General features: G+C 40.6%; 1 protein-coding gene and 1 long non-coding RNA gene across 2 annotated transcripts in view; one reads left to right on the top strand and one right to left on the bottom strand.

Annotated features, from left to right (window-relative positions):
* LOC113468563 overlaps positions 1 to 6,427 on the top strand; it is a 9,560-nt gene extending 3,133 nt beyond the window's left edge. Inside the window, exon 2 of the long non-coding RNA XR_003392271.1 lies at positions 6,176 to 6,427. This is a non-coding gene — a long non-coding RNA (uncharacterized LOC113468563). The remainder of the gene's footprint in view (positions 1 to 6,175) is intronic.
* A 2,945-nt stretch (positions 6,428 to 9,372) lies between these two features.
* LOC103511952 (polyphosphoinositide phosphatase-like) overlaps positions 9,373 to 15,303 on the bottom strand; it is an 11,211-nt gene continuing 5,280 nt past the window's right edge. Inside the window, exons 8-15 of the mRNA XM_026825563.1 lie at positions 14,979 to 15,261; positions 14,324 to 14,399; positions 13,120 to 13,278; positions 12,519 to 12,594; positions 12,117 to 12,342; positions 11,036 to 11,174; positions 10,430 to 10,524; positions 9,373 to 10,138 (exon numbers count right to left, since the gene is read on the bottom strand). Coding sequence (XP_026681364.1) covers positions 9,858 to 10,138; positions 10,430 to 10,524; positions 11,036 to 11,174; positions 12,117 to 12,342; positions 12,519 to 12,594; positions 13,120 to 13,278; positions 14,324 to 14,399; positions 14,979 to 15,261 — 1,335 coding nt within the window. The 3' untranslated portion in view covers positions 9,373 to 9,857. The remainder of the gene's footprint in view (positions 10,139 to 10,429; positions 10,525 to 11,035; positions 11,175 to 12,116; positions 12,343 to 12,518; positions 12,595 to 13,119; positions 13,279 to 14,323; positions 14,400 to 14,978; positions 15,262 to 15,303) is intronic.

The raw sequence follows: 15,303 nt of genomic DNA, 5'->3' as shown, positions 1-15,303 counted from the left end.
CACCTCTTGGTATCCTCTTAATGGGATAGTATATGGACTCACAGCTTTTCTCTAGAATAAACCTGAGTATGCGGACTCTCTAGAGGTGCTGCAGGTGAGTTTTAGAGAAACTGGTGAGGTTGAAATATACCAGTGAGGGTACTCCTAGGTTCCATCAAGGCCAGGGTATAGCAGCTTGGGCAGGGGAAAAAATATTGGTCACAATAGATCTACAGAGGTCGCAGTGTTAATTGCATACTCTCTTGGGAGAGGAGCAACCAGTCCCATAATAGAATAGAATTCCATTATAATGGATGAGATAAGAACTCGGTCAAGTCGCAAGGAAAGTGAATTCTCCGCAGCATGTGCATCACTGCCAAAACATCTAAGGTGTGCGTCACACACATTGTGTTTATGTGCGGTTGTAGATCTCAAGAAGCTTTTTCCTTGTGGTTTGGCAAAACCATCTAAGGTGTGCGTCACACACATTGTGTTTATGTGCGGTTGCAGACCTGAAGAAGTTTTTTCCTTGTGGTTTGGCGAAACCATCTAAGGTGTGCGTCATACACATTGTGTTTATGTGCGGTTGCAGATTTGAAACTCTAGGTCGTGGGTTAGATTTTCGCTTTGGGCAGACTTTATCCTAAACTAATAAGGTTATTTCTCGGAAGGGCTGGCTTTATACTATCCTGTCTTCCTTCTCTCTTCGCTTTCGGGACAAAAAGACCTTGGCAGTTACAGTTCTCTCTATCAAAGTTCCCTCTGTCTGCTTTGTAAGCGCTAGGTCGGATTTTAACCTAAACAGATCACTTTCGTTTGAACCCCGCCAGCCTAGTTAGCTTAGTTGGTAGCGCGTGTGCGTTGTAAGCGCAAGGCCGCGGGTTCGATTCCCGCCCGGGGCGGATTTTATCCTGATGGGATAATGTTCGTTCTCGGTACAGCTGGCTTTCTCCTATCCTGTCTTCCTTCTCTCTTCGATTTCGGGACGATAAGACCTTAGCAGTTACAGTTCCCTCTGTCAAACCTCTTCAACAAAAAAAATCGTTTGAACCCAAATCCCAAATCATAATTATAATGAGACTAATGAGCAAATAATATACTTTCGATTCTGTAGGTGTTTGGCAAAATTATTAAACAGTTTCGTTCGGAACTTTTAGGCAAAAGGATTTCAAAAGTGTTCCTACGGGCCCAACCGAAGACCGTAGGACTAATTTACTTGAGGAAAACCGAAAAAGCTTTGAGAGAAATCTCAAGAGAAAGCCGAGAGAGAGAGAGAGAGAGAGAGAGAGAGAGAGAGAGAGAGAGAGAGAGAGAGAGAGAGAGAGAGAGAGAGAGAGACGAAATCCTCACTGATCCGGGGCGGATTTTCTCTTCAATTGTAATGATGACAAATCATATTGCTCGAAATAACGAGGAGATTTATTATTTTGTTTGTGTTTGTTGTTCACCATTATAATCCTATTAGAAAGAATACCATCGGGTTGGGCGGAAAAGCTGAACAATGAGTACCACCAGCGAAGCGAGGAAATCGAAGATTCGTAGTAGCTTAGGCCATCCTTTGGGGCTGTCCAGCCCCTACACCTAAAGCAGTGCGCAGACTGATCATACACTTCCAACACTTCAGACATTTCCAACAAATGTAGGTAGGTATGTATTTTGCTTCCTATGATAAGTAATGGTGTTCCGCACACCTATCCGTATCAGACATTCTCCGTCATCATACATCATCATACACTTCCGACATGATGTCGGATGGTTTGCTTTTTGAGCAAAATTGTTGTAATGTCTGACAGTCTTGAAGCTGTTTCCTGCTGAAAGAGGGGGAAAAGTGCAATTAAAATAAATTCAATTTAATATCCGGTTTAAAATTGATGAAATACTGTCTCTGAAGTTGGTATTTTTCTTCTGAAAAGGAAGCAGATCTAGAAGCTCATAAAACTTTTCCGAGCTCATTCTAAAATATTTGAAGAACTTTTCTCTAACATCCAAAAGATCCGGGAACAGGTTGTGAAATTCTCCGAATCGTTCCCTTTTCAAATTTATGTCATGTACCCAAAATCTTCTTCTTTGTCCGACGCTTCTTCATCTTCGTCTATCAAAGCGACAACTACAGCAAACAGCAAGTTCTCTATCAGATGAGAAATCCATTTTTTAAATGAACTTTCAAAAATATTTGATACAATCTAAATCCCAGAATTATACCTGAAGTTAATAAGATCTTATTATTAAAGAGACAGTAAAATATTCCGAACCTATGCAAGTTTATTAAAAAAAAAGTTTTGCTTTATTTTGACTCAAACAATAGACGACCGCAAAAGATAAAGAGACTTTTCAATTCTATACCTTAGCGGTACAAAGCATAGCTACCTTTAGAACAGAGACATAATAAAAGTAAATTCCCGATTTTGAAAATTTGGACCGATTGCAATACTTTCATTACTAGTATAGCTCGCTATACTGTAGTAATAGAAAGTAAAAAAGAACGACATTCCTTTTTCTAGAGAATCTTTAGTAAATGGCAGCAGTGAAATAAGATTGCAATAGATACTTGAACAGTGTACTGTACTAAATAAATGCGAAAAGTCCACAAAATTATTGTTCTTTTCTTCATTAATAAAGAACGACATTCCTTTTTCTAGAGAATCTTTAGTAAATGGCAGCAGTGAAATAAGATTGCAATAGATACTTGAACAGTGTACTGTATTAAACAAATGCGAAAAGTCCACAAAATTATTGTTCTTTTCTTCATTAAAACGATCAAAATAATTTGATTTCCTAGTGTATATTTTTACGATTAAAAGTTTAAGGTTTAAGTTTCCATGAAATTTTATATAACAAGCATTTTGGTAAGTTTGAAGTTTACTCAAAAGAGTGCCACTAATATTGCTAAACACTATACCACCGTACTCAATTGTTGGGAAAAACCAGCCCTGTCAAGCCACAGACAATAACACTGGCTCTTTTGAGGGTACCTGAATGGGACTATGGTCAAGTCCGTCTCAGGAAGTTGGGTACAACGACATAATTATGTACCTCAATATCCCTCATCAGACCCCTACGATTTAGGGGCCCTGAGCTAGCTCTCTGGCCTTGATGACATGGAACCGGAAATTGGAAATGAAGATGAGATTATCCCTAGAACGCTATTTTCTACAATGAATTTCTTAATGTCCAACAGAATTTAGCTCTCATCTAAGCAACCATAAAATGTTCTCTCTTAAAATATAACAATAATTGATTCCATCGAAATGGATGACATGTACTCCAATCAAACTCGGAAAGAAAAAAAAATTACGGAAGCGATGAACAAACTGCCCAATCATCAATGTCCTAGGTATATGGAACCACAACTTTCAGTCATTTGGGGTGAGCGACACAGTACTCCAATCAAATGAAGAGTCCTCAGATAATGAAACAAGCGATACCGATACAGATAGTGTATCTTCCGATTCTGACGTTATTGTTCCGAATGATTCCATTATAATTGTCTCGCTGGAGGACGTAAAACTGAGACAAAACCAGCCCTGTCAAGCCACAGACAATAACACTGGCTCTTTTGAGGGTACCTGAATGGGACTATGGTCAAGTCCGTCTCAGGAAGTAGGGTACAACGACATAATTATGTACCTGAATATCCCTCATCAGACCCCTACGATTTAGGGGCCCTGAACTAGCTCTCTGGCCTCGATGACACCTCTTGGTATCCTCTTAATGGGATAGTAGATGAACTCACAGATTTTCTCTAGAATAAACCTGAGTGTGCAGACTCTTTAGAGGTGCTACAGGTGAATTTTAGAGAAACTGGGGAGGTTGAAATATACCAGTGAGGGTACTTCTAGGTTACATCAAGGCCTTGGGATAACAGACCTATCAAACCCCTCATCCCTCATTAGACCCCTTCAGTTCGGGGGCCCCAAGTAGCTCTCTGGCCTAGGCACCTCTTGGTATCCTCTTAATGGGATAGTAGATGAACTCACAGATTTTCTCTGGAATAAACCTGAGTGTGCAGACTCTTTAGAGGTGCTACAGGTGAATTTTAGAGAAACTGGGGAGGTTGAAATATACCAATGAGGGTACTTCTAGGTTCCATCAAGGCCAGGGTATAGCAGCTTGGGCAGGGGAAAAAATACTGGTCACAATAGATCTACAGAGGTCGCAGTGTTAATTGCATACTCTCTTGGGAGAGGAGCAACCAGTCCCATAATAAATAAAATAAAATTCTTTCACCTTGGATAAGGTTATTTCTGATGTCATGAGGAGAACGGTTGAAGCGTGCCGGAAAGCGCGCGAACGTCAAGAGCTATAGGACGAAGCTCTGCGCGTGCCGGGACATGCGAAACATGCCTTTCTTTCACCTTTCACCAGGCTTTTTGGTTTTCTGGACAAAATTTGCACCACCACATTCGTGTTCCTGGTAAAAAGATCTTTAATTTGATATATAGGTCGACCAGGTTTGGATAAGTCCTTCTATGGGAACGCCAGCTTGGGACTAGAGATTCGCTACTAATGACTGGGAAGTTCTAGGAAGTTTTTTCCTTGTGGTTTGGCGAAACCATCTAAGGTGTGCGTCATACGCAATGTGTTTATGTGCGGTTGCAGACCTGAAGTTTTTTCCTTGTGGTTTGGCGAAACCATCTAAGGTGTGCGTCATACACATTGTGTTTATGTGCGGTTGCAGACCTCAAGAAGTTTTTTTTTTTTTTTTTCTTGTGGTTTTGGCGAAAAATCTCGATAGGATCTACAGGTAGGTTTTCCAGACGTCCGGATTTCGCCGGATTAACGACAAGCTACCCACCTAGGTAGGTACTCACATATCAAATGTGAAAAAAAGGCCAAGTTCCCCTATCCAAAAATGTCGTCCTATGAAAGTGGTGAGATCAGAAAATTAAGGCCAAGTCTGCATTCCCAGTTTTTCGTGTTCAATATTTCTCCAAGTTTGTACACAATTTAAAATTTCTATAAACATTTTCTACGCATTCGCTATACATAATGTTGGACTTTCACATCCGGAAAAACGGATAGGTAGACATAAATTTTAGTTCAATAGGGCCATAATGTATACTAGAAGGGTAGGTACACCCATCCCACAAATCTCTCATAGAAAATCAGGTAAGTGAACCAAAAGTTGCCACATCCTTTGATTCTCTTCACAATGGTGTTCCTGAAATGGTGAAGGTAGCTTCAGACTCACTTGCAAATGGGGAATTTGCAAACTAATGAAGTTTTATAATAATTTAAATGAATTATCGGAGACTCGGTTTGTACATAAGACTAACCACTGTCATAATTAAACAACGGTGAATTGAACACTATTTTTCGAGTATGTATTTTGAATAAGCGGAACTTTAGACCCATTATCCAATATCCATCAGTCGTATAAATTTTATATTTTAGTTTAGATAAACTTGACTTTATATTATTTTTCGGCCAGTTTCTAGATAGTCTAGAATTTAATAGCTTAGATCTCGGAATTTTTCGGACACATTTCAGAATTTTTTCAGGATTTTTCACATTCAGATAAAAAAAAAAAAAAAAAAAAAAAAAAATAGAAAGTAAAAATGAATAGAAAAAATGATTGTAACGAGAACAGCAAGAAATCCGAAACCACCACATATAATAATTTAATTACATAGTTATGACTGTTATGAGTTACGAGTATTGAGTAGATACTAAGATAATAATTATTTTGAATGACTTTGTTTCAGATTGATGGTCAAGAAAATCAGGGAGAAAGTAATAGAAAATCTGAACATTATGAAGGTGAGTGGATTTTGGCTGTGAAAGAAACTGGTAGATAAGTGGAAGAACGTTTAAGACATTCTCGTTCTCACACTCGGATAGATCTAGATCTGACAGACAGTTGGAGCATGAGTGACCGGTATTCAACTGTTTAGGTATCCTTTAAATTAACCAATACAAATTCAAGGATTCATTCATCAAAATTATGAAGCACTTCCCGATGTCGTAGAAACTTGAAATTTGGCAGATTAACTTCAAGTCATTAATAATGGGAGTTTGGAGTTCCAATTACCCATTACAAATTACAAAACAAAATATGGAATATTTCGTGAAATGTAATTGCCAATACATTTATGAGCCAGTAATTTGTATTTGCCCAAACTGCTCACAACTACACAAACTAGTCTAGCCAAGGTACAAGAAATTTACATCCATGGGCCTTGCAACGTACCACGAGGTGCTGGGATAGCCAGAACTTCTAGCCAAGGTACAAGAACTTTACATCCACGGGCCTTGCAATGTACCACGAGGTGCTGGGATAGCCAGAACTTCTAGCCAAGGTACAAGAACTTACATCCACGGGCCTTGCAACGTACCACGAGGTGCTGGGATAGCCAGAACTTCTAGCCAAGGTACAAGAACTTTACATCCACGGGCCTTGCAACGTACCACGAGGTGCTGGGATAGCCAGAACTTCTAGCCAAGGTATTCCCTGTCGCGTATAATATCTCTAGTAGCGCGGTCAAACTTTCTTGACTTGGCGGGGCGGAGCGCTACCGCGCTCCTTAATTCAATTAAATACGAGCAACAAGAACAACTTTCTCTCCTCACACATATAATACCTACTATTCAAAATTGAAGTGAACACAGAAAAATCACAAATGCTTGGAAAACTGTACAAGATTACGTGAGACAAGAAGAAGATTACTTGGAACGAAAGACAAACTCCGTCGACACAATCTTGAGCTATTTTAAAGTTTTAGACGAGGAGGATTCAGCTCTAGGTTCATTGAGCTTGTGAAAGAAATTTTTAGATGAAATAGAATGAAAAACAAACAGTAATTGGGACCAGTAATGAATTCCATCAAGTAATCATTACTTCACAACTCTGGAACCAATCACTATCGACGGCATTGTATGGTACGGACAGCCATGCCTTGCCGATACGTCAAGACATAGTTCGCCATATTATGAATAACTATGAAAACTATGGTCCTTCTGTGTCGATTCAAGGGATATTAGGTGATGAGTCTTCCTCTCACAACTATGGAACCAATGACAATCAAGCCCATCATGCTATCCTGTAACAATATGAGTTTGAGAACCCCCAGTTTTTCCCATCTCCCACACATTGAAGGACGTCATGATGACGATGATGATGAAGAAGAAGATCTCAACAATCTTGTTTTTGTTTTATTTAGTTACGTTTTAATTAATATTTTACTTTGCTTGAGCCTTTTACAGTGCTTTAAGTGTTTTAGAAATAATGGACTCGAAGCAAGAAATGCGAATATGTATAACCAAGGATAAAACGGAAATTTTCATGAACCAAGAATGTATCCTCCCAATGATATCCAAGATCAACAGGAACCGGAAATTGGAAATGAAGATGAGATTATCCCTAGAACGCTATTTTCTACAATGAATTTCTTAATGTCCATTTTTTTTTTTTTTTTCTGAGAAGCTTTCCGTGTATTTTCGGTCTAAAATATACCCAACCAAATATCTCTAGGATAAGGAGATTCCTTTGGAGAGGTTTTCTAATGTGGAATTTGCTCAAAGGTTTCAGATGTGTAAGGACACTGTCGTGAATATAGTGTATCCTGCTGAGAATTCCCAGCAGGAGAGGATTCCCTGTCACCAATATCCAATATGTTGAAAGATCTGAGTTTCATCAGATATGTTGCAAGTGGAGTCATGTACCGCGGTTATGAGTGTGAGGATACACAGCCTTGCACGAGTAATAATCGATCTGCACACTGCACAGCCTGCAGGGGGCAAGTTCCCCTGTTTCTGTGTTCATGAGGCAAACCTGAAGCTGTCCTATCGCTTTCAAATGGGTGACAGGGGTGCAAAAGAGGCTGCGGATTGCGGATTCAACTGTCCAAGTTTAATAGCAAATGCGAGGACAGCTTTAAGAAGCAGCTCTTGAGCTCTCAGACAGCAGACTCGTGGTGGAGGATATTCCCAACGCCAGGAGATCAAATACAATTATTTCGTGAAATCTAATGGGTAATCGCCACTACATTTAGTAGGCAGTAATTTGTAATTGCCCAAACTGATTACAACTACATGAGCTAGTAATTAGAATTAGGAATTAATTACATCAAGTAATCATTACTTCACAACTCTGACCCCAATGTTGCCTACGAAGCTTCAACATTTGCCGAACAACTTTCCAAATTTGACTTCTTAGTAGCAATAGGCTAGATTCTTCAAAAAGACGCACTTTTGCATTTCTAAAGTAAAACCAACTGTTGCTCAATTAGAGCTGTCAGACATCTTGATATCTGTGATACGGGTTTCAGTTTTATAAATCAGAGAAATCTGTACATACCAGGTCACGTAGGATATGGCTTGCAGTTTTCACTAAAAGCCAACACACTTTTTATTGTATTAGAAACATTTATTAACTCAAAAGTCAAGTAAAACTTCAAAAAAACACCTAAAATTGAGGAGCAAATTTTACAACAACTAAAGCAGATCGAATCACGATTGCCAACCCTGGAGTTCAAAATGAAACAACATGTATATCGAGTAAGAAAGAATATGAGGATCGTCAACTACAGATTTGACCAACTCAATGACCACACTACAATTTGGAAGTTCCTTTACAATATACAGAACTTACCTGACGAGAATGATCTGAGAAAACATGAAACATCCAGGATTTATTTTCGACAGAACTAGTTTGTTCCTAAGATACAAGAGAAAAGCGCGGAGGGAGGGGGGTCAATATTGACCGGTGGATTGCCCACAATTCATGAGTTTGTCACCGGTCTATAAGAATTCCCCTCGCTATGCTGAAAATTACCTTATGGTATCGACGTCCAAATTTGGGTCAGTTCAATTGCTACCACTGTACCTCACAACGCGACGTTCTCCGTCAGATAAAATATTGAATCTAAAAGTACCACCGCCTTTTCTTTTCCTTACACCATTACGACACTCAGACGCCCGGCTAATCGGTTCGTAGCAGAGCGTGGTTTGCACAACTAACAAAGTAAACGAAAATTGGAGAGAGCAAGAAAGAATGTCGTCAACCTTGAATTTGCATTGAAAAACTAATGCAAATACATATATCGTTGTGGAGGAAACGAATGTTCAAGCCAAGCGGCGGCTGATCTACAGAGCACGATCAAGGCTTACGAACGCGCGATACATACAGTTCATTATTTATCACTGTTAAGTACAGATCTCCCTTATAAAACTTCCCCTGCCACCTTGGCAATGGTCAACATGCTTTTTACCCAGCTAGGTAACAGGTAACATATAAGGTCTACTCTCAGTTGCCTATCATTTACCGTAGAGTACACTGCGCCAAAGTTTCTTACAGTTTGTTGTTTGTTAAGATTTGTTAAACCCCTCTTTAAAATAAAATCCACGAATAAAACCATCTTTTAAGTAAATTTCCTTACGAACGCGCGATACATACGGTTCATTATTTATCACTGTTAAGTACAGATCTCCCTTATAAAACTTCCCCTGCCACCTTGGCAATTGTCAACATGCTTTTTACCCAGCTAGGTAACATGTAACATATGAGGTCTACTCTCAGTTGCCTATCATTTACCGTAGAGTACACTGCGCCAAAGTTTCTTACAGTTTGTTGTTTGTTTAAGATTTGTTAAACCCCTCTTTAAAATAAAATCCACGAATAAAACCATCTTTTAAGTAAAATTTCCCCCCAAAGTGCCACCAACCCCTTTTAACCACCCAGCTCAGGAGCACTTCTACGCCGGTCGACAGGTAATCTTCATCCACATCCACAAGGGCTAACGGAGGTGAGTCAAATAGCGTCATCACGCTATTAAATAGCGTCATCACGCTATTTGTTTGGTTTCCTTCGCTTCACCACATACAATCACATAATCTCAGTATTGTATCCGAGGGAGACTTAGCATTGGTTTCTGATAGACCTAGCTAAATACGTACAGTTCATTATCACAATATCTCTTATACTGAGCCAGTGTCTTGTCCGAGGGGGGTTTAGCGCCCCCCATACGCTCTACATATTCCCTATAGATGGCCATACTCTGTTCACTCACCACAGGGACGGGCACTTGTTCTGAGCTCTGGGTGCCAAAGTCGCTGCGACACTGTAGGATAGGAATGGAGTTGATAATAGTGGCGGAATCATCGGATGGTTTGGTGCCCGGGACACGATTAGCGGACTTCCCGATGAGGCTGTACCTGAGATGTCAAACACAATAGATCAGAACTAACAACTTTTTTCTTCTTTTTAAAAGGTTTGATAGAAGGAACTGTTACTGCTAAGGTCTTATCGTCTCGAAATAGAGGAGAGAAGAAAGATAGGATAGGAGAAAGCCAGCCGTTCCGAGAACGAACCTTATCTGTGATGGATAAATTCCGCTCCCGGCGGGAATCGAACCCGGGACCTAACGCTTAGAGGGCAGACGTGCTACCTTCCAAGCTAGCTAGGCTGGTGGAAGTCCAAAACTTAATGAGCAAAATTTCCTTTGTGTGTTACGTCCGTAACGTACGCTGGGACGGTCTGACAGACCGCGGTCTCCGTCACACAGATTATACCGGGACAGACCTGGATCTATGAGACCGCGGTCTGATCTTGAGAAGCGGGCATTTAAGGTGTTTTCCTAGGCCTAGGTTTCGAACCACCAACCTCCAGATTCAAAGTCCTTGAGTCCAACGCGTTACCACTGCACCACTGAAGTTGGTAAAAACCTGGAATGTGTTATATATCATTCGCTTTTTACTATGTGAAAAGCCAGAGGCGCCAGCACGTTGAATGCCCAAGTTCCTTGGTCACTGAAGTTAAGCAACGTTGGGCGTGGTTAGTATCCGGATGGGTGACCATCTGAGCAATCGCGTGCTGCTGGCTTTTTCTGGTCCCACTCAAGCTGGGTGATGTCAATTTGAAGAGGCGAGTAACTAGTAGCCGAATGGTAGGTGAAACCTTAGTTACCAAAAATCTTAGGAGAATCAGCTACAGCTAGGTGTTAAACACTAAAATAATTAAAAGAAAAAATAAATAAAATAATAGGTGGATTCGATTCTAGTCATTACCTGTATACTGTAGGGGCAATACCCACTGCCTGCAGTTGATGTAGATTATTACCTGTATACTGTAGGGGCAATACCCACTGCCTGCGGATGATGTAGATAGTAATCATTTGGCAGTTCCCATATTGGAGGGGCATTCTCTTCGGGAATGAATAATCCTAGAAACACGTTCATTGCATGTTGCTTCTCTGCATCTGAGAACCGAAAGGGTTAAAGAGGTTTGATAGGAACTGTAAGTGTTAAGGTCTTATCATCCCGAAATCGAAGACGAGAAGAATAGGATAGGAGAAAGCCAGCCGTTCCGAGAACGAACCTTATCTGTTTAGGACAGGGATTCCCAAACTATGGTCCGTGAGAAGGTTTCAGGTGGTCCGCGAATAAACCTTTTGTTTAAAATAAAATAAATAAGTTTTTAGTTATAATGTATTTATTTTTATTTTTTATTATTACCTATTATTATTATTATTTTTTGTTTTTTAAATAGTTATAAAAAAAGGTCCAACTGGGATTCGAACCAAGGGTGTATGGATGGATGACTTTATCTTTTCCAACCATAAGGAAAATGGCCCTACGGTTCCTGATGGTATTTAGTACAACATATTTATGTGAGCAGGGATTCTCTGCACTATTGTCAACATTAAGTCCAAGCAAAGGAACAAGCTAGAGAGCTAGACCCAAGCATTGACATGCAGGTTTGCTTGTCGAAGAGCATCAAACCTCACATTGTAAAAATTGTGAAAGAAATGCAAGCCCATCCATCCCATTGAAAACTGTTCAAGTCTATTATTATGCATTGTATGTTGATGAAACAATCTTCATCAAAAACATTTTAAAAATTGAAATAAAGTGTTTTATTTCCATAAAAAAAATCAAAGTTTTTTCGTATATTAAAAATCAGTAAAAATTTGACTATTGTGCAGCCGTTCCAAATTACTGAAAATTTGAATTTCATGATAACTCGAGGGGGGGGGTTGCTAGGTAATCCGCGAGAAATCATGAAATTCAAAAGTGGTCCGTGGCTTGAGAAAGTTTGGGAACCCCTGGTTTAGGATGAAGTCCTTACAAGTCGAGTTAAAACTTGGAATTCTTTTCGTTCGTCAACTAAGATAGAATTAATTAATGAAATTAAAACTCACCACTAAACGTATTGCTATAATATCGACTCAGTGTCTGCATGATATCATTCCCCTGTGAAGTCCACGGTGCGGTCTTCCTGTAGGTTTTGATTCGGTGCACCAGCTGGGATCCCCCGTACTGTAGAGCCAAAGTATCACCATGGTCCTCGTATAGGACTTCCAGTAGACGTACACAGTCTGAGTCGAAGTCCAGAGACGGTTTGGGTAACAGACCAAGTGATACGAGCTGAAATAAAAGTCAATTCGGTGTAAACAGGCAAATAAAGTGAAAGAAATTGTTACGTACAGGTCCCCCCTTTTAATTCGTCCCTGCCACTTTGGCAACTAGCAACCTGTTAAATCTCTAGCTTTGGTGATTTGAACCATAGGCTCTTCCATTCAGTTGCCTATCACCTACCGCACAGTGGACAGAGATTCTCCTTTACTATCACCCAGACGATACGTTTCACTTGTACTGTCGTCACTTTCATCACTTGAACTGAAACCGGATTGAGAATAGAAATGGGAATCATAAAGCAGAGTTTAGACGACTTGGGAGCAGAGATATAGGGAAACTCTAAATGCTGAGGTCTTATCGTCCCAAAATCGTAGAGAGGATGACAGGATAGGAAAATCTAACCCGCGAACTAGCGCTTACAAGCAGGCCCAGTACCTTCCAAGCTAACTAGACTGGCCTTGTGAGCACAACTCTTATGCTTTAGGATTGTAGAACAGGAAACGGCTAGACTTGGGAAATGCTCATCCTCGCCTTGTGAGGACAATTGAAGGAACTGCCTAGCTGGTTGAAATGCCAGCGATAAACTGGCATAAAGCCAGATATGGCATTTCATCCTTTCAACCTCAAGTTTTGCTTTTTCTTTTAACTGGAATTACCTGTTTATAAGTATTACAATGCTTTTCTATAAATATTACCTGTTTATAAATATTACAATTACATGGTTATTATTGATGAAAAAAAAAAAACGAGACAATCAATGTATCGAACCCAGGACCTTCCACTCACCTGTCACTAGAAGTGAGGGAGCTAGTTGAGCTGGCTCCGGTAAGTGAGGGGTTCTTAGCTACCGTATTGTCCCTGTTAGGATCTCCCTCTCTTCTCCAGGCGTCCCTAACTCGTACAGTAAATGGAGATAGGTCTGTAACACCTTGTGGCATAAAGTCCCTGGTGACACAGGAAAGGTGATAGATAATAATGGAATAAGCTTGTGTTAACTTATTTTGTTGGTAAAAAGGCCAAGTTTTCTTATTTCACCTCAAAAACCATTCTTAGTGAAATAAATATAGTGTTAGCATGATTCTATGATGAATTTTCGATTTTTTTTTATTATTATTATTTATTTTATTTTATTTATTTTTTTTTACTGATATAACTGCAAGATTTGCTATTTGACACATTTATAGCCACAATGTGTGTGTAAACTCTGTTTAACTTTTGGATTTAAGCAATCTGATTGTGGTTGAGTTTGCTGGATTTCAAAAAAATAAGCAATCAAATTGCTTCATGCAAAAGTTAAGGAGTTCAAACTCACATTGTGGTCCCGGAGTTTAATTAATTTTTTTACACTCTGTACAAAATTGTAAAAGCTAAACCCAATACCAATACAGGATGAATACTGCTAGGATCGTAGCCCTAGGAGAGCATTCTAAAATTTGCATTTCGTACGTCCTTCTAGCTGATTGCTTCGGGCTGACATCTAGTTTTGCTATTTCGTTAACAAGGGAAATTTTAGGCTGGTCTACTCCCTGTTCAAAGTCCCCCAGCCAGACTAAGCTGGTCTACTCCCTGTTCAAAGTCCCCCAGCCAGACTAAGCTGGTCTACCCCCTGTTCAAAGTCCCCCAGCCAGACTAAGCTGGTCTACCCCCTGTTCAAAGTCCCCTAGCCAGACTAAGCTGGTCTACTCCCTGTTCGAAGTCCCCCAGCTAGACTAAGCTGGTCTACTCCCTGTTCGAAGTCCCCTAGCCAGACTAAGCTGGTCTACTCCCTGTTCGAAGTCCCCTAGCCAGACTAAGCTGGTCTACTCCCTGTTCAAAGTCCCCCAGCCAGACTAAGCTGGTCTACTCCCTGTTCGAAGTCCCCTAGCCAGACTAAGCTGGTCTACTCTCTGTTCAAAGTCCCCCAGCCAGACTAAGCTGATCTACTTCCTGTTCGGTCTACTCCCTGTTCGAAGTCCCCTAGCCAGACTAGGTATAGACAGGGCCGGATTACCCATAAGGCAGAATGGCAGACTGCCATATAATGGTGGGAGCCCCGTACCTTCGGAGTAAACTGTTGAAGTGAGCGCCTGAGGGACAGTGGGGAAGAAAGGGTTAAAAAGTATATATAGTTATATACTTAATGTGTTTCTACTTATTTTTGAGTGAGTTCCGCGTTTTAATTTTAAAGTGTCGATTTCTACACCTAACTTTTTCCCCTTGGGTCTGCAAAGTACTTCCTCTGGATCTGAATTCATCTCCAGTCCATTTTCCACAGTTCAAAATTTTCGTGCCAGCCTTGTTAGTTTGGTGGACAGAGCATATCTGCTTTGTAAGCGCTAGGTCGCAGGTTCGACTCCCGTCCAGGGCGGATTTTATCCTGAACGGATGAGGTTCATTCTCGGAACGGCGGGCTTTCTCCTATCCTGTCTTCCTATCTTCGATTTCGGGATGATAAGACCTTAACAGTTACAGTTCCCTCTATCAAAACTCTTGGAAACAAAAGTAGAGGTTTCATAGCCAGTACTTCCTCAGGACCTGAATTCATCTCTAGGCCAATTTTCACAGTTCAGATTGACCCCAAGATGGGTCGGTACCTACCTACCTATTTACCTACCTACCTACCTATGTAACTACCTGCCTACCTACCTACCTACCTATTTACCTACCTGCCGCAGTGTAGAACGGATCACTCAGATCCAAAGTGATAGCGGGTTTGGCCACCATCTTAGTCATATCCTGACTCCAGTGTGCCGGAATCGACCCCCGCATCTGCACAAACGAGCTAATGCTATGACTCCGGCCCAGATCTTCTACTATCTGCTCTGTTTCTACTTCATTAGCGACATCGCCGTAGAAGTTAGCGCCGCGCTTGAGGAACCGCGTGCCCGCGTACTTGTTGGAGCGACGTGCTACCAGTGTTACGTACACGGAGCGACCGAATATCGATACCTGAGGGCAGAGAGATATGTTCCGGTATTTATTTTCATTTTA

The sequence above is a fragment of the Diaphorina citri genome, unplaced genomic scaffold (assembly GCF_000475195.1).
Source record: "Diaphorina citri unplaced genomic scaffold, Diaci psyllid genome assembly version 1.1 scaffold773, whole genome shotgun sequence".
Lineage (NCBI taxonomy): Eukaryota > Metazoa > Arthropoda > Insecta > Hemiptera > Psyllidae > Diaphorina > Diaphorina citri.
This window is presented reverse-complemented; position numbering and strand designations above follow the sequence as displayed.